Raw genomic sequence first — 18,698 nt, forward strand, 5'->3', positions numbered from 1 at the left:
ATTAATTCTGAATTTCATGGTTTGTTCAAAGAAAGATGACATGAAAATATTGTACAAATGAACTCGCCATCAGATTGAATTCCCATTATGGAGAATCAGATGCTGCTGAAGTATTTCTCCCTTGCTGTTCAGGAATAATTTGAGCAGAGACCAGGAAAATAGCTGATTATTACCAGAAATATTCAGTAGGTCAAGGAGTGACTTTAACTTCCTCTAATATTTCATGCCATTTGGGCTAGGAAGAGTTTTAAATGTGGCAAGTTTGAAGTTTGTTCAGGGACAGAAAAAGGGGAACAAGAAAAAACTTGTTCTGTGATTGAGTGCAATGCAAGAGAGATTCTGTTATAAAATCCTTCTCTTGGACACCTTGCTCTGGATCTTTTCATCTCTAATTGCCGACGAGTCGTCAACCAGCTCGACTTCAGGGCTCCTCTCTCCTCCTCGAACTTTACCTCCCCTGAGTGCACTGCCTCCACTCTCTGTGCACCAATTGCAACGTAATCAAACCCATAAAGGGGTGCTGTTGTAGTGTGGTGGCAACATACATACACCTCCTCTTACTTACCCCTTGAAAAGGACCTCACTCTAGACCAACAGGTCACTGTCTCCTGCACCATCACTCACCTCAACTCTGGAGATCTCCCATCCATTGCCACCAAACTCGTAGTTCCCTTAACCTGTGCTGCTCGTTTGTAACTTATACCCAAGATCCACAAACCTGACTGTCCAGGTGGGCCCTTGTCTCTGCCTGCTCCTGTCCCACTAAATTAGTGTCTGCACCTCAACTCCGTTCTATCTCCCTTGGTTCAGACTTTTCCCACCTACATCAGCAACACTCAGTGTCAACAGCTTTCAGTTCCGTGGCTGTGACTGTCTCATTTTCACCATGAATGTCCAGCCCCTATAACTTCTATTCCCCCATCAAGAAAGCCTTAAAGATCTCAGATTCTTTCTGGACGAAAGACCTGACCAATTCTCATCCACCAGCAACACCCTCCATCTGGTTGAACCAGTCCTCACCCTCAACAGTTTCTGCTTTGGCTGCTCCCACTTTCTCCAAACTCAAGAGGTAGCCATGAGGCACCTGCATGGGCTCGGAACAATCTATGTTCCAAGCCTTCCCTGGTTATGCTCCCCAACTCTTTCTGTGCTGCACTGGTGCTGCTTCATGCACTTGTGCTGAGCATGCTGATTTCATCAACTTTGCCTCCAACTTTCACTCTGCGCTTAAGTTCACTGTGTGTATTTCTGATACCTCCTTCCCCTTTCTCAATCCCTCTGTCTCCATCTCTGGAGACTACCTGTCTGCTGATATCCTTTATAAACCTACCAACTCCACGGCGATCTTGACTATAACCTTTACTACCCTGTCTCCTGTAAAGATACTATTCCCTTTCTCAATTCCTTTGTTTCCACCACATCTTTTCCCAGGATGAGGTGTTGCTTTTCAAGACATCAGAGATGTTCTCCTTCAATGTGCAGGGTTTCCCTTCCACCACCATTGATGCTGCCCTCACCTGTATCTCCTCCATTTCCTGGACATCTGCACTCACCCCACTTTCCTTCTGCCATAACGGGGATAGAGTTCCTCTGGTCCTCACCATTCTCTGCGACTTCTGCCATCTTCAACGGGATCCCATCACCAAAAGCACATTTTCCTCTTCCACCCCTCCCCCCACCTCTGAGATCAGTGCGACAGTGATTTCCTTGTCCATTCGTCCCTCCTCACTAATCTCCCTCCTGGCATCTATCCCTGCAAGAGACAGAAATGCTACATTTGCCCATTTATCTCCTGCTTCACCTCCATTCAGAGCCCTGAACAGTTCTTCCAGGTGAGGCAACACTTCACCTGTGAACCTGTTGGGGTTGTCCACTGTATCTGGAGCTCCCGATACAGCCCTCTGAACATTGGTGTGACCCGATGTAAATGGGGGGGGGGGCACTGTGTTCAGCACCTCCATTTCCTGCAGAATGTGGAGTTTCTGGGTGGCCAACTATTTTAATTCCTATCCCTGTTCTGTTCTGACATGTTGGTCCACAGGCCCTTCTTCTGTCACGATGAGGCCAGTCTCAGGGTGGAAGAGCAACACTTCACATTCCATCTAGTAGCCTCCAACCTGTTGGCATGAACATTGACATCTCCTTCCAGTAATTTTTCTCCCTCCCCTTTCCATTCTCTACTCTGGTCTCTTACCTTTTTTCCTCACCTGCCTATCACGTCCCCTGGTGCCCCCTCCTCCTTCCCTCTCTCCCATGGTCCACTTTCCTGTCCTATCAGATTCCTCCTTACCTAGCCCTTTATATTTTCCACCTATCACCTCCCAGCTCCTTACTTCACCACCCCTCCCCAACCCAGCTGGCTTCACTTATCACTGTCTCTCCTCCCACCACCTTTATTCTGGCTTCTTTTCCCCCTTTCTTCCCCGTCCTTAGCACAAAACGTTACCTATGTATTCATTTCCACGGATGCTGCCTGATCTGCTGAGTTCCTCCAGTATTTTGTGTGTGTTGCTCTGGATTTCCAGCACCTGCAGAAACTCTTGTGTTTATTATATTCTACATGGCCAGAGGCATTATGGATGAGGTAAATGGGAAATTGAATTGGCATGTAAAGAAATAAAAGATGGGGTCAGAGAAGTGTGAAAGTCATTACAGGAAAGATAGGAAAATCAGACCACAGATTTTCACTCTGGTTGCATTTTGGTGATTAGACATGCTTCACCTTGAAAATGTAGAGTCCTTAGATCATGTAGGCTTATTTTTTCAGACAAAAGGCAACATGTGTTTTGATGGGAACCAAGGAAAAGGGAATAGATTATTGTATTTTGTTGTTAAGAAACAAATTCCATTTTAGTTACTTGAGTTATCAATGAATGGTCAAAAAGAAGTCTAAATCCCATAAAGGAATGGAGATACAACATTGCACTTTTGACAGGGCTTGTTGATTTTATTCTTTATGCTTGACTGAATTAGTTCAATTGTTCTGCTTGTTTTTTGTGATCTTTTTAAGAGGTCATGGTTTAGTGATTGATTTTCTTTAGTGTGTTAGTGAATGATGTATAAAACCAAGAATGCGAAACTTTAGAGTGGGGACTGAAATAAAATGTTTTAATCATGCGCTACATATCGTATAATTTAATTTCAGCCATATCTAATGAAGTTGTCTTCTCCTGCAGGAATCACCCATTACAGACCCAGCTGCCCCAGCAGCAAAGTGCAGGTCAGTATTCAACATCTGTCTCACCAGCCATTACCTGCTCAAACCACTATCACATTGATTACCATGTAACTTAATCAAAGAAGAACTGTAGAAGAAAACCTTTACTGTATCCATTATTAAATCCATTTACTGTATGTATCTTCATAAAACCAGAACAAAGGCAATTGCTACTTTGCAGCAGATTCTTGTTTTCTTGTCAAAGTGTGCACAGATTTATAAGTCAAAATGTTAAGTCCTTAATTCATAATCAAATCTTTTCCTCCATTTTTGCTTTCCTGATTGGAGAATTTTGTATGTCGACATTTCTGCAATATGAGGCAAGTACGAACCAATGTAAAAATTTAAGGATTTTATTCAAAAGTACATTTCTAGTATTATTTTTTTTTAACTATCAAATGCAGAACAGCATCTGCAAAATAGAAATTATGAACATAAACTACTTCGGCATGCAAACTTAATTTGTATGCTTTCATAGTAACTTGTTTAATTTTAACATTGAAGATTTCTTGTTTTAATAATTGGGTAGTAAATAATTCATTGTCATTATAGGTATAGTCTATTTCCTAAATGCTGTGCTCGGTAAAATACTTAAATCATTATCTGGTTCACCCTGTACACTGACAATACCAGGCTTTACTATTTCCCCATTTTACCAGAACTACTTTGCTGTATAAAGGTGGTTATCACAATTTTTAAAATACTTAACTATAGCACATTAAGATTGCCCAAGATTGTAGGAGCTTCTACATGAATATGATGTCATGGCTTTTGAAAATTAATTGGAATGGACAAGAGGCTGAGAAGCCATTTCTCCTGGTTGTAGTCTAGAATGAGGTGGAGGGGGCAGTGAATTCACTTCCAAGTTATACCAGTGCTATCTGTCTTATTGAAGAGATCTACTCTCATTTTTTTCTCCAGCCGTGCATCTTAATGTCTTATCAAAGCATTCCATGATCTAGTGAATGGAAAATGAAACCCTTATTTTGTATTCTAGTGAAGATTTTTAAAATCTTTACTGTAATTTCGGTGTCAGCCACTGGCTACAGAACATCAAAATACAGCCCAACCATTTATTTTCTGATTTAAATTTGTTAATTGTTTTAAAACAATCAAAGTGACGATTTATGTTAAAGCTGGACAGGTTTGTGGAATATCAATTTAAGTGTGAGTGATTTGACCCCTAAAAGCTCTTGCATCATGCAAGAAGATTATAGTTTAACTTGCTGTCACTTGTCAGTTGTCACTTCAACTTTCTGATCCTGTCTCTCAACCCTCAATTGTTTCAGTGCCTAAGAATATACCAGTCTCAGCCTTAAAGGTACTTAAGCACTTGGAGCCCTGTGGAATAGATTCATAATCCTCAGTGAAGAAATTTCTAATCTAAGTGGTTTACACCTTCTCCTTGGATTAAATAGTTTCTCGGCATCTACACATAAACCCTCAGAATTCCATATGTTTTAACATCATATTCTTTCAAATGTGTGCATATAAATCCATTCTATTTACTCTACTCAAAGTGCAGCCCAAGAATCAATTTAGTAAATAGACTTCATTGAACCCTGTCTAAGGTAAGCACGCCCTTCCTTGGAGCCAGAACTGTATCTAGTCCTCTAGTTGCTTGCCCAAAACCTTGTACAAGTGCAGAATTTCTTTTGTACTGCAGCTCTCTTGGAATGAAGACTTCTATCAATACTTGTAGCTGACTGTTCACTTCAAAGTGACATGGTGACAATTTTGTTTTTAGAGTAAGCTACAGAGGAAAAAATGGGAAAAGTTAATAACTTTTCATTAACTCTTATCGTATCTATCAGTAATCGGTCCATGAAGAATCAGACAATTAGCCTATCCATATTGGTAAAATGGTGATAGAGCATTAGCAATCAGTTGATCAAGAAGCTTTGTGAAGGAAACCTGGCCTCGCAAGGCAAAACAAAGTCAGCTTGAGAACAGAAACATTAGGAGTCCACTATGTTGGTGTAAAACTGGAGTCACTTCTAGCTAATTTGACAGCTTCAATGAGATTAATAGGTTTTTTTAAAATGTTCTTCCTGCAATTTGGTCTAACATTATGATTATTAAGAAAAGGCTGATCAGTTCAGTAATTAATAATTTGCCCCAACCTGAGCAAAAAAAAACGAGTGGCAGCACCCAGAATGTGTATTGCTGTTCTGGAGTTCAGTGACGGTAGCAGTGTCATGAGTAAATTTGAAGTTTCTTAGCTTGAGTTATTGTGGGTTTCATATTTAATTACTGATTTTCTCTTTAAATAGATAAATGGCAAACCTGAGGAAGGAAAACTGAAAGAAGCATTTACCCGTTAAGATTCCATTTTGGAAGGCTTTTTACACTTCTGTATACTGAGCAAATACATATTCTGTTTTGTGTGCCATTGTATATTACTTTGAATCTCACTGTCACTGCCTATCACAAATTTTATACAACTTATATCAGCATAAAAATACAATACTTGCTTTTTTTACACATGTACTATACAGGCAAATTAAATTTAATTTTTGCTAGAAAACTTTGTATTGCAGATAGAAAAAAATGTCATGAGTTATCTAATAAATAGCTTGCATTATATCAGTTTCTGCACTGTTTGAGTTTTTCCTTTGCATCTTACATCATCTCTTTTCCCATAGTCAGTGTTAACTTGTTATGTACATAACCACCTGCCACTGGTTAATCAGTATTTGTTCCTTTGATTGTCCATTGAACTTAAGCACCATGATCTGCAACAACCAGTTACTCTAGGCCAGTTTAGGAGCAATGGTCTTCATTGAGAAATCAACAAGTTTTGAGAGGTAACTCCAATAACTTTGCAATTGTCTGTTAAGTGGATATTTACTGCCAGAAGAATCGGAGTTACACAGAACTGAAGCATCATAATAATACAATGAATAAGTAAAGCCAATAAATAACTTATTTATTGAGATACATCGCAGAATAGGGCCTCCCGGCCCTGAGCCGCATTGTGCAGCAACCCCCTACCCCCCCTCCCCACTTTACCCTTAGCCAAACATGGGACAATTTATAATGACGGATTAACTTACTAATCAGTATGTCTTTGGACCATAGGAGGAAACCAGAGCACCCAGCGAAAATCCCACACATTCCACAGGCAACATTGGAATTGGACTTTGATGCTCTGAACTGTAATAATCTCTACACCAATCAGGTACTAAAGATGATCTGGCTCTAGTACTAGTTTGACAAGACATTTGCATTTGGATCAGGCTCTTCTGCAATCCTTGAGTCATCAAGGTAGTGATGAAAATATATGTATAATGAAAAATTGTCTTGTTTTTATTTAAAACCCAGTAGTTAGAATACTGCAGTGCTACATTTATTCTATCCTAAGTGAATGCTGGACCATTTCGCCAGCAATGGAAAAGAGACTAGAAGCAGCTGAATTATGGTTCTACAGGAGATGTTAAAAATATCATGGACCAAATACACATCAAATGAAGAAGTTCTCAGAAGAGCCCAAGCAGTTCGATCACTCATACCAACAATAAGAGAAAGACAACTCAGATTCCTGGGACACATCATGCGGAAAGATGAACTAGAAAAACTCATACTCTGGAAAGATTGAGGGGAGTAAACCTAGAGGAAGACCTCGGCTTATGTACATCAAAAGCATAGCCAGGTGGCTACTCATTGAGGAAATGGAAGTCATCCAAGAGACGATGGATAGATCTATATGGAAAACCATGGCCACCAAAGTCCGCATCGGATATGGTACCCAGACAGACAATTTGACTAATTTGCTATGGTGCACTATTTTGAAAGAAACAAGCCCCAACACTGTTTTGCACAAGAGCTTTATGGCACAAATTCTAAAGCATTCCGAAAGATATTTTTACAAGTTATGTATAACATTCTTTATAGTTCAAGTGCAAACAGATAATGAAACATTTTAGGTATACAATATATTTAGGCATGTTTTACTTTTCATGCTAATTCAGATTTAAATGACGGAGTAAGGCCAAATCTGAATGGGCACATTTAACAGATCTGTATTTGATACATGTTAGATTTAGATTTAAACTGGAAAAAAAATACATTCAGACACAGTAACAACTGATATGTCTAAATTATTAACCAGCAAAAGGACTGAAATTATCCAGATGTCTAAAATTTCCTCAGTGTCAACAAAGAACAGTTCAATATGTTTAGGAATACAGTATTGTAACAATACATCATACAGAGCAGTCTCATTTAAATTCAGTAACAAGGAATTTTAACGGGCATCATTTGCTGCACAAAGATTTGTTAGCATAGTAGATATTTCTACATCAAAGCCTGTTATTTGGCACTGTTATTATTTTTAATGGGACCCCGCTCAAAAATACTATGGCTTCCAAATCATGAGTTAATAACTTGTACTTAATGTTGCAAAGTACCCTGAACATATAAAAACATTATCAAAGAAAACTTGATTTAAACCATAACTTTGATCATACATAATCAAGTGCTTGGTCAAGTGGTTTTGAGTAATATCATAATGAGAAGTAGAGGAAGTTTCAGGTAGGAAATTAGAATTTAATCCAATTCTAATTACACCATCATTGGCAATCCTAGCATCAGAATGATCAAGGAGCCAGAAAAATGGAAGATCTTGGATCCTGAAGAGTTGGAAGAGATTTGCAGGGGTCCTCAACTGTTTATTATGCCATGGAACCCTACCATTAACTGAGGGGCCTGTGACCCCCGGTTGGGATCTGTGGATAAGAGGAAGAAAGCACGGGATTTTTAAAAGCGAAGTTTTGTAAGCAATTAATGTGAGCCATTGATCATGGGTAGATGGGGCCTATTGAGTGTTCAGGAAGGAGTAGAATTTTGGATAGTTTTAACCTTACACTTCTGGATGGGCTGCCTTTTCTGTAATGCGGTAATTTAAATCCACAGGTTAATAAAAAAAAATGCAAGAGCATTTCAGCAGGTGAGTTGAGGCAGGGCACTAACTTTTATTCATTAATTGAAGATTATTTTAAATAATCTTAATTTCATAGTCACAGTTCCAAATAATTTAGATATTTTTAAGCAGGAATTTAAATTTTGTCAGTGATCATGGTGAGATTTGAATCATGGTTTCATCAGATCACACCTTAATTACTACTTTTGTGTAGTGGTAACACATCCCTAAAGTGCTGGCCAGGGAAGGTAAAAGCAGATAACAATGATCTGATTCCAGTGTTCCTCATGGTTGTTGCCTGCAATCACCTCATTACTGCAGATATGTGGCTCTCAAGCTCTGCTTATAGTGCCTGCTTTTCGCAAGGTACAAGAACCATGAAAGGCAAGTCCTTGTGTGAACTACTGAAAACCTTTTCACTGTTTCCACTCATCAGTTATTTGGAATTGGTTTGGAAAATGAAGCACAAATGTAGATTGAAATAAATTATAGCTTGCTTTTAGTTAAGAGATATAAAAAAAACTGTACCTTAAGATAATCAGTGCCCCCAATCAATGGATTGAATGAAATCAAGGTTACTTATGGCTGATGTAAAAGTGGCCAGAGGGGCAGATAACTTTGTCTTTCATAGGTGTTGCACTGCAGTCCGTTGCCAGAGAAATTCAACCACTATTTCAAAATAGAGCTAGTTAAATTTTTATTCCACAATTGCCTGGGCGAGCAAATCAACTGCAAATCTAAGTGCATCTGTAATCTATAGTTAATTATTCAAATAAAATATTTACTTCATTGATATAACAAATTTTTAATTTGTTCATTGATAACGAACCTCTTTCAAAAATTCTTTAAATTTAATATTACCTTGTCTGCTAAACAGCTTGAATTGAAACTTAATTTGTAAAGACAAATTCAATAATTATAGTTGATCCATTTGCTGCATTTTTAAACCAAATGCCTTAATGTTTTCAGTGGTTTGACAATTTGTACATTACCAAGTTAATTTACAGACAAAACAAATTAATACATTTAAAACAAAAACAGTCCTATTGTTGCATCTGGACCAGTACCATGATACAGAGGTGATAAACTTTTACTGTCTTTTCTATTCTCAATGAATTTATGTATTTGTTGATAAAGCAATGTTAATTAATCATACAAATAAAAAAAATTACAAACATGAGAAAATCTGCAGATGCTGGAAATCCAAGCAACACACACACACACACACAATGATGGGGGAACTCATGGAAAGTTGGAAGTTGATAAGAAGTTAGGAAACAAAGCACCTGGTGAGAAAGTGGAGTAACGTAAGTCGACGAAGTCAGTAAGTAATAACAGGCAGGAGCAAGATGGATGGAGGATTGAAGTGTGTGTATTTTAATGCAAGTATTTGTAAGGCAGAGAGATTAACTTAAGAGCATGGATCAATGCACGATACTATGTTGTTGTGGCCTTTACGGAGCATTGGCTGAGAGAGGGACAGGACTGGTTGCTTAATTTTCCAGGATTTTACTTCTTTCAAAGAGATAAGCGGGGAAGGTAAAAGATGGAGAGGAGGGAATTTCACAATTAATCGGACAATATCATGACTGAACTCAGAAGGGACGTAAGAGCCCAACCAGTAGGTCTACAGTATATATGTCAAACTCAAAGATAACGAAGATACAATTATTCTGTTGTGATTATATGACTGATCCACCATTGTCCCACAACCCACCTCCTCCCCCACCCCCAATACCAGCAGACATTGAGAAACTTATATGCAGATTAGGGGAAAGAGCAAGAAGAGGGTTGGTTTAGTGGGTGGTATTATCTTCCTCAACTTGGACTGTGATCTCCTTATTGCAAGAGAGTTAGATGGGGTGTAATTCATTAGCTGCATCCAAAAGTTTCTCAGAATAGCACATAGATTGTATATCTAGTTTGAGGGATCATACTAGACCTTGTATTGGGAGAAAGTATAGGAAACAACGATCACAATTCCTTGTGTTTTTAATGACTATGAGTAAAGTCAAGTATGGACCTTGGACCTATTAAATTGGGTGAGGGCAATTTATGAGTATATTAGGCAGAAGCTAGGGAGAGTTAATTGGGAACATCTGCTTTTGTGCAGATCCACATCTCACAGACCAACTGTACACAGCAGAGGAGAGGTATGTTCCAGTAAAGGCAGACAAAAATGCATTCAAACTAAGGGAATCTTGGATGACAAGAGAGGTTGTGATGTTAATTCAGAATGAAAAGGAAGCATACAGTGGCATGCAAAAGTTTAGGCACCCCGGTCAGAATTTCTGTTACTGTGAATAGCTAAGCGAGTAAAAGATGACCTGATTTCCAAAAGGCATAAAGTTAAAGATGACACATTTCTTTAATATTTTAAGCAAGATTACTTTTTTTATTTCCATCTTTTACAGTTTAAAAATATAAAAAAAGTTAAAGGGCCCAAAGCAAAAGTTTGGGCACCCTGCATGTACTTAGTAACACCCCCTTTGGCAAGTATCACAGCTTGTAAATGCTTTCTGCAGCCAGCTAAGAGTCTTTCAATTCTTGTTTGGGGGATTTTCACCCATTCTTCCTTGCAAAAGGCTTTCAGTTCTGTGAGATTCTTGGGACGTCTTGCATGCTCTGCTCTTTTGAGGTCTATCCACAGATTCTCGATGATGTTTAGGTCGGGGGACTGTGAGGGCCATGGCAAAACCTTCAGCTTGCACCTCTTGAGGTAGTCCATTGTGGAATTCAAGGTGTGTTTAGGATCATTATCCTGTTGTAGAAGCCATCCTCTTTTCATCTTCAGCTTTTTTATAGATGGTGTGATGTTTGCTTCCAGAATTTGCTGGTATTTAATTGAATTCATTCTTCCCTCTACCAGTGAAATGTTCCCCGTGCCACTGGCTGCAACACAAGCCCAAAGTATGATCAATCCATCCCTGTGCTTAACAGTTGGAGAGGTGTTCTGTTCATAAAATTCTGCACCCTTTTTTCTCCAAACATACCTTTGCTCATTGCGGCCAAGAAGTTCTATTTTAACTTCATCAGTCCACAGGACTTGTTTCCAAAATGTATCAGGCTTGTTTAGATGTTCCTTTGCAAACTTCTGACACTGAATTTTGTGTTGAGGACGCAGGAAAGGTTTTCTTCTGATGACTCTTCCATGAAAGTCATATTTGTGCAGGCGTTGTTGCACAGTAGAGCAGTGCACCACCACTCCGAGTCTGTTAAATCTTCCTGAAGATCTTTTGCAGTCAAACGGGGGTTTTGATTTGCCTTTCTAGCAATCCTATGAGCAGTTCTCTTGGAAAGTTTTCTTGGGCTTCCAGACCTCAACCGTTCCTGTTAACTGCCATTTCTTAATTACACTATGAACTGAGGAAATAGCTACCTGAAAATGCTTTGCTATCTTCTTATAGCCTTATCCTGCTTTGTGGGCATCATTTATTTCAATTTTCAGAGTGCTAGGCAGCTGCATAGAGGAGCCCATAGCTGCTGATTGTTGGGACAAGGTTTGAGGAGTCAGGGTATTTATAAAGCTTTGAAATTTGCATCACCTGGCCATTCCGAACAATGACAGTGAACAAGCCATAGCCCTAACAAGCTAATTAAGGTCTGAGACCTTGGTAAAAGTTATCTGAGAACTCAAATCTCTTGGGGTGCCCAAAGTTTTGCATGGTGCTCCTTTCCTTTTTTTCACTCTAAAATTGTACAAAACAAAAATAATACACTAATCTTGCTTAAATGTTGAAAAGAATGTTTCATCTTTAACTTTTGGAATCAGTTCATCTTCTACTCAACTATTCACAGTAACAGAAACTTTGACTGGGGTGTCCAAACTTTTGCATGCCACAGTATATGGTTAGACAGCTGAAATTGAACAGGTCCCTTGAAGAATATAAAGAGGCTAGAAAATAACTCAAGGAAATTAGGAAAGCCAGAGTGGGCTGGGCGGGGGGAGTGGATGAAAAGTCCTTAGTAAGTAGGATTAGATAAATTTCCAATACATGCATCAAGAGCAAAAGGATTAACGAGGGAGAGGGTAGGCCCATTCAAGGATAAAGGAGGGAATGGGCTTGAAAATGGAGGATGTGGGTGTGATACTAATTGAGTACCTTGCATCAGTATTTTCTGAAAAGTACTTGGAGGATAGTGCCATCAGTGTGGAACATAATAGGCTAGGGCTTTTAAGATGGAGGAAAAGGCAGTTTTAGGTCTTTTGAAGAATGTTTAGGTGATTAAGTTCCTAAAGCTCGAATTACAGAGGGGGGAAGAAGAGATTGATGGGGCCTTCATTAACATTTTTGTGTCTTCTCTAGCTACTAATAAGTCTTGCATTAGTGGTAGGAAAACTAATGAAGAAGATTCCTAGGAATAGCACTTAGTTTAGAAAAAGATTACCTATTTAGGGACAGTCAGCATGGCTTTGAGTGGGGTAGGTTCATATTTTGACAGAATTTTTCAGAGGTGATAAAGGTGATTGTAGGAAGAGCAGTAAATGCCTACATGGAAGATCCCTCATGGTAGGCTTATCCGTGAGTCTTATTCTGGCCACAGGTCTGTGACTAGTGAAGTTCCCACAGGGACAACTCCCTGTGATATACTGACTTGAATGATAGGTGGATTAGTAAGCTTGCAGGTGTCACAAAGTTTGGTGGTGTTAAGGATAATGTAAAGGTTGCCAATTGATACAGCGGGATCTAGATTTTGCAAATATGGCCAATGCAAATAGCAGATGGAGTCTTAATCTGGACAAGTGTGAGGTGTTGCATTTTGGGAGATCAAATATAAATGGAAAGTACACAGTTAATGACAGGTTGATTAACAGCAATGATGTACAGAAGAATCTTGGGATCCAAGTTCATTGCTCCCTGAAAGTAACAGGATGGTACTGGCAGTGTATGGAATGCTTGCTGTTGTTAGTTGAGGCACTGAGTTGAAGAGTCAGAAAGTCATGTTGTAAATTTATAAAACCCTGGTCAGATTGCATCTTAAGCACTGCATTCAGTTCTGGTTATCCATTATAGGAAGCATGTGGACAAGATGCAGAAGAGGTTTACAAGGGTGCTGGCGAGTTTAGAGGGCATGTGCTAGAAAGATACGCTGGGCAAATAGGGTTGTTACCTGGAGTGGCAGAGGCCAAGGGGTGACGTTTCAGATTTATAAAATTCTGTGGGGCATAGACAGTCAGCCAGTATCCATTTTCCCCAGTGTTAAAATGTCTCATACTAGAGGGCATGCATTTAAGTTAAATGTGGGAAGCTCAAAGGTGTGGGGCTGACTATTTCCCCACAAAGTGGCTGGAATGCACTGCCAGGGGTGGTGGGGGAAGCAGATCCATTAGAGATGTGAGTTAGGCATATGAATATGCAGAAAATAGAGGCATATAGACCACATGCAAGTAAAAGAATTTAGTTTAATTAGGTTTCACAAGTTTAATTATTTTGGCATAACATCATGCGCCAAAGGGACTGCTCCTGTGCTGTACTGTTCTATGTTGTGAATCCTGTATAGCCTTGCCATGCTCCAGGCTTAAATTTGATCTTTATTATTACTTGATAATGGTTAGTAAAATACCAAAGTTTCACTAATTTGTAAGATCTGTAATGGAATTAGTGCTACAAGGGATCATTACAGCACTACTTTCAGAAAGCTGCACTACTGTGTAGTAAACTTTGGTGCAAATCCAACAAAGAATCGACCCATATTTCCATGGACAGGCCAGTGTTGGCTGGGTCAGGAACAGCATTGCACCTGCTCCATGTGTTGACAGATGCTGCTAGGATCACTCATCACCAACTGCTGGATATGATGAGAGTTGCTGAATTCTTCCCAGCCTGGAGATCTCTTTGGTAACAAAATCCATGCACTATTGAACGTCACCGTGCAGAAATATCTGGACTGGAGAGCGCAGTGTGGCCAAACGAATAAGGGGAAGGTAACAGCTTCTCTCATATCCAGTAAGAGAAGGATCTAAGCAGTCTTTCCCCACATGGACTCAGTGCATGTGGCACTGAGCGCCACATCTCAGTACTCAGCAATCACATATCTCACCTCAGTCTGTCTAAATCCAGTCACTGGAAGCAATCACATATCCCACCTCAGTCCGTCTAAATCCAGACAGTCACTGGAAGCAATCACATATCCCACCTCAGTCCGTCTAAATCCAGACAGTCACTGGAAGCAATCACATATCCCACCTCAGTTGTCTAAATCCAGACAGTCATTGGAAGATAGCATTGCTTTCATTTTAACTGCTTAGCACTGATAGCCCTTTTAATTTTTCTATGGTAAAAATAGCCTGTACAGATTTCTATTAGTCTGATTACTTTATTCATGATGGATCATGGTAGTCTTATTTTAAAATATTTGAACTCAACTACAATATTGAACTCGCTCAATTCTCTATTTTTCAAAATTTCCGCAATTAGAAACACTGAACAACAGTATCTTGGCTTATTAACTTCACAATCTATTTTATGACTTATATTACTACACAATAACTTAAAAGTCACTACTCAATCATAATGTAAACTTAATTTATGCAAACCACTTTTTCTGCATAGTCACCATGGTCAAAAACCTACACTATTGTTTTTCTAAAAAAGTTAATACAATTGCCTTAATGAAGTGCTCTTTTTATTGGCATTGTACATGAAATCAAAACACTTATTGTGCACAATTTTAGCAGTTTATATATAATAAATCTATCCAAAAACAGAATACAACATTATGCCAGTTAAGAAATTTGCATGAGCATGCAGACACTTGAAAAAAAATGTTCGGGATTACACTTGACAGAGAACTGAGATGCAACAATGAATTACCTAAACAAAATAAAGATCCCCCACTCTCCAATGAAATTCAGATAAATAAAAAAAACTCTACTCCACAGGTATTAAATCTCTTAAAACAAGAGCTGCTTAAAAAAGCCCAAGGAAAAATGTTTTGCTTTATTAAACCAGCAGATAGTTTTTATGTTTATCAGATTTCCAGAAGAGTTTGGGCTGGGATTTGATCTAGCCCAGGGGTTCCCAACCTGGGGTCCAGAGACTCTTAGATTAATGGTAGGGGTCCATGGCATAAAGAAGGTTGGGAACCCCTGGTCTAGCCTGATCTAAATGATCAGATTACATTGTTCAGTACCAATACACCATATAGGCTTTTTCCAATTCTCCCCAGCAAATGGCCTTACAGAAATTGGTTTAAAGGTTTTCACCTTTAGGGCAAGATCCGTACTTCAAACTTTTGGAGCAAATCAAATTACTAAAACCCCATACAGTACTGTCCATTTATGAGAAAAGATAAACATACTATGAAAGATGCTTTGAAGAGTATGTATGCTTTAAATCAAAAATAAATTTATGCTTCATAAAACCAATCAAGTATTCTGCAAAATTAGATAAAAAAATATAAAAAACTGTCTTCAGTCATTAATGCATGAAAATTCTCCTTCTATAGAAGCATTGGGAGCAAATATCATTGAATGATATTTCACCTCTATAGCACTAATCCAATTTGAAAAAGGCAAAAATATTTAATCACAAACAAATTTAGAAAGTGTCAAAACTATAAACAATTCATATTAAAGAATTATAAAATATAATTTAACAATTTTTTACATTTCCTACCACCCTGGAAATCTGTCAAGAATGTAAGATTTTTAATTGAAAACTCAAAGCTTTATTTGAAAACAAATAATTAGCTTTAAGTTATTTCAGAAAAAGTTCAACATTTATAACCCCATTGAGATTGGAATCAGTGCAAAATCTCAAAAATACTTAGTATTACAAAATATGTTCAATTTCCAAAACGTAACTCCAAATGTAAATGGGGATACTGAAACTGTGCTCCCAAGTGCAATTAAAACCATAAGAGATTCATTTGGTATCAGGCTTTTGATATTATAGTGATTTCTGTAACTGCTTGCTATAAATAGCAAGCAAAAATCTAATCATTGCAGTTACTTCTTCAGCCAAATCATTTTAAACTAAATTTAATAAAACAAATACTTCATATAAAAAAAAATACATCACCACAAGCCACGTATTTTGGAAAGCACATGCAGTTAGGAAAATGTCATAAACTGAGTCTTAGTGCAAAATTTACTCATTTGATGTTTTTGATTTTCAGAACAATTAATAAAAATAGCAATTTACTAACATAAATAAAGGCAAAGTATTTGTGGCAATTCCAAGCACAGATATTACTAGAAATTTGGCGTAACTTTTCTACACCCCCTTCCCAATTCAACACCTGTTTGACCTTATTCAAAAAAAATTCTAAGTGCTGAAGCAGTTACTAGCCAGAATACCATGCATCATTTGATACTAATGACAGGAAAGTATTCAACTATAGAGAGCACTTACACAGAATACTATCACATGCACACTTTTTAGCTCTTGACAAAGTAGGAGCATTTAGCCTAAATCAGCCTTATATACTCAGCTGTTGCTGATGGACCAGCTACGGCTTTACTCACTTAGTAACTGCAGGGAGGGGACCTAAGATTTCACCGAACAAAAAAAATTAAAACTTTAACTTTTAATTCCAATGAATTCGAGTTTACAAAATTTGAAGATTCTTATCTTACCCATTTTCAATTATCCTTAAACAAAAACAGATCAAAATAGAACTAGTAAAGCCTTGTAAGGTTATAAATACCAAATCCGTTAAAACTAATTGTTAAAGTCAAACTTTAAGACTAATTGAGTTTTAGCACGCCTTGTTTAATGTAAGGTTTCCAAAGTCAGATTTAGGGTTGACATGGTGGCAGTGCAGTTAGAGCGTCACTTTACAGTGTCCAATTCCCGTCGCTATCTGTAAGGTATTTGTATGTTCTCCCCATGACCGCAAGAGTTTCCTCCAGGGGCTCCAGTTTCCTCCCATGTTCCAACATGCACAGGTGAGTAGCTTAATTAGTCACATGGGTGTAACTAGGTGGCACGGGCCCATTACGCTGGAAGGGCCTGCAACGTGCTGTCCCTCTAACATATAAAGAATTATCTATAGTGAAATGATGAGATTCAAAAGCGTCAATGTGCAGAAGACAGTTTTAAAAGTAAACAGTATACCGCAGGATCTGTAAATGTGGGCTTGAATCAAGCCAGGTTAAAAAAATATATTTTTTGAAAGAACTTCACCATGATTTGAAAGACACTGGTAATAATGGCTTATGGCACCCAGGTCATCACAAAAGACTCATATCTGTTTTCAGCATTTTCCTTTCTATCCCCTCCTTTCTTATCCTTGCTAAAATCTAAATTTAGCAAATGCATTTATCTTGTTTAAAATTTTATCTAAAAACCAAATTTTAACACATTGTTGGCATGGGTCTTTATATTTCTCAATAATCTCAAAATATAATTAATCATACAAGTTGAAGAGATCACAAACTAACATTTGACAATTCAATCACACTATCTTAATTTACAAATTGTTGCTTAATACCCTTTATCACTAAACAAGTGTCCTTAATTAAACCACTGTTTCAGTCATTTCATACCAAATTCCAACAAGACAACTATCTTTCATTCCACAAGATTAAAAGCTATAACCAATAGGTATAATTCTTAGCCCATCATGATTTAACAACAACACAATACCAGATTTAGTCGTAAAATCACCAGGCCCCGGAACATGAAGCTTTATTCATGTTTAACCTCTCCATCGTTGCACTTATAATGAATAACACACTGACTTCACTTTGTTTCCACCTTCCAACACATTTCAAGTGTTCAACATCAGAGTGTTAATATATATTTAATAAATATGGGTGTACTGAATTGTGTAGAATATTATATGTAGGTATTTTACAATCAGATTTAAGCAGATGACTAAAATATTTCCTTCATAAAACTGGAATAATTGCCATTTTAAAAGGTGAAAATACTGACAACCTGATGCAGACACGAAGTAAAAATCACAGAAGTAAATGCTGTTTTACCAACTTTGGAATACTCAACACATGAATTAGCATTTCAAGAAATGCCACATTTTCAGTAGTCAGTCATGCCATTGTTATAAAAGTCACTTTCAAATAATCATAATTTAGCCAAACATTTTAGACACTATGTACAAATGCAGCAACTACTTTTTCCAGACTTGATGCTGTGTTGAATTTCACAGTGTTGCACTTAATTATGTTCTTTTCTCCATAAACTGAGGTCACTTCATTAAATATGAAGATCAAAAGTAGTTATTACTTCAATTATTTGTTCACTTGTTCAAAAGACGACAATGCAAGAATCCCAAATAAAAAAATACCTACACACAACAGTCTTTTCAGTGCAACGTAGTTATCTTTGGGAATGGTTATTTGTACAAGATCATTTGTGATCTGAGAAATTTCATGAGCAACTAGAACAAAGATGAAAGTGCTGACAATAATATTGAGCACTGGGCTGCCAGGAATGAGAACAAGGATTCCTCTGGTATCTGCTGCAAGCCAGATGTGATATTGGCATATGAAGAGCTAGAAAAGAAAGGGAATCAATGTGAAATGCAATATCATGTTGATAGAATACACTAGTTCAATATTATTATACAAAACAAACATTCTGTAATCTTCCT

At 37.9% G+C, this 18,698-nt stretch overlaps 2 protein-coding genes across 7 annotated transcripts in view; one reads left to right on the top strand and one right to left on the bottom strand.

The window, feature by feature from the left end:
• sgce (sarcoglycan, epsilon) overlaps window positions 1–5,798 on the top strand; it is a 93,545-nt gene extending 87,747 nt beyond the window's left edge. For 3 of the 4 annotated variants that reach the window (XM_063043824.1, XM_063043822.1, XM_063043821.1), the window contains 3 exons: window positions 3,177–3,220; window positions 3,506–3,537; window positions 5,491–5,798. In XM_063043824.1, coding sequence (XP_062899894.1) covers window positions 3,177–3,220; window positions 3,506–3,537; window positions 5,491–5,541 — 127 coding nt within the window. In that variant the 3' untranslated portion in view covers window positions 5,542–5,798. The remainder of the gene's footprint in view (window positions 1–3,176; window positions 3,221–3,505; window positions 3,538–5,490) is intronic. The other variant, XM_063043823.1, reaches the window with a different exon arrangement.
• A 441-nt stretch (window positions 5,799–6,239) lies between these two features.
• Window positions 6,240–18,698, bottom strand: part of casd1 (CAS1 domain containing 1) — a 128,018-nt gene continuing 115,559 nt past the window's right edge. Inside the window, exons 18-19 of one of the 3 annotated variants that reach the window (XM_063043827.1) lie at window positions 18,397–18,600; window positions 6,245–8,807 (exon numbers count right to left, since the gene is read on the bottom strand). In XM_063043827.1, coding sequence (XP_062899897.1) covers window positions 8,718–8,807; window positions 18,397–18,600 — 294 coding nt within the window. In that variant the 3' untranslated portion in view covers window positions 6,245–8,717. Of the gene's footprint in view, window positions 18,601–18,698 lie in introns of all 3 variants that reach the window. The other 2 variants (XM_063043825.1, XM_063043826.1) reach the window with 2 other exon arrangements.

The sequence above is a fragment of the Mobula hypostoma genome, chromosome 3, assembly GCF_963921235.1.
Source record: "Mobula hypostoma chromosome 3, sMobHyp1.1, whole genome shotgun sequence".
In the NCBI taxonomy this organism is placed as follows: domain Eukaryota; kingdom Metazoa; phylum Chordata; class Chondrichthyes; order Myliobatiformes; family Myliobatidae; genus Mobula; species Mobula hypostoma.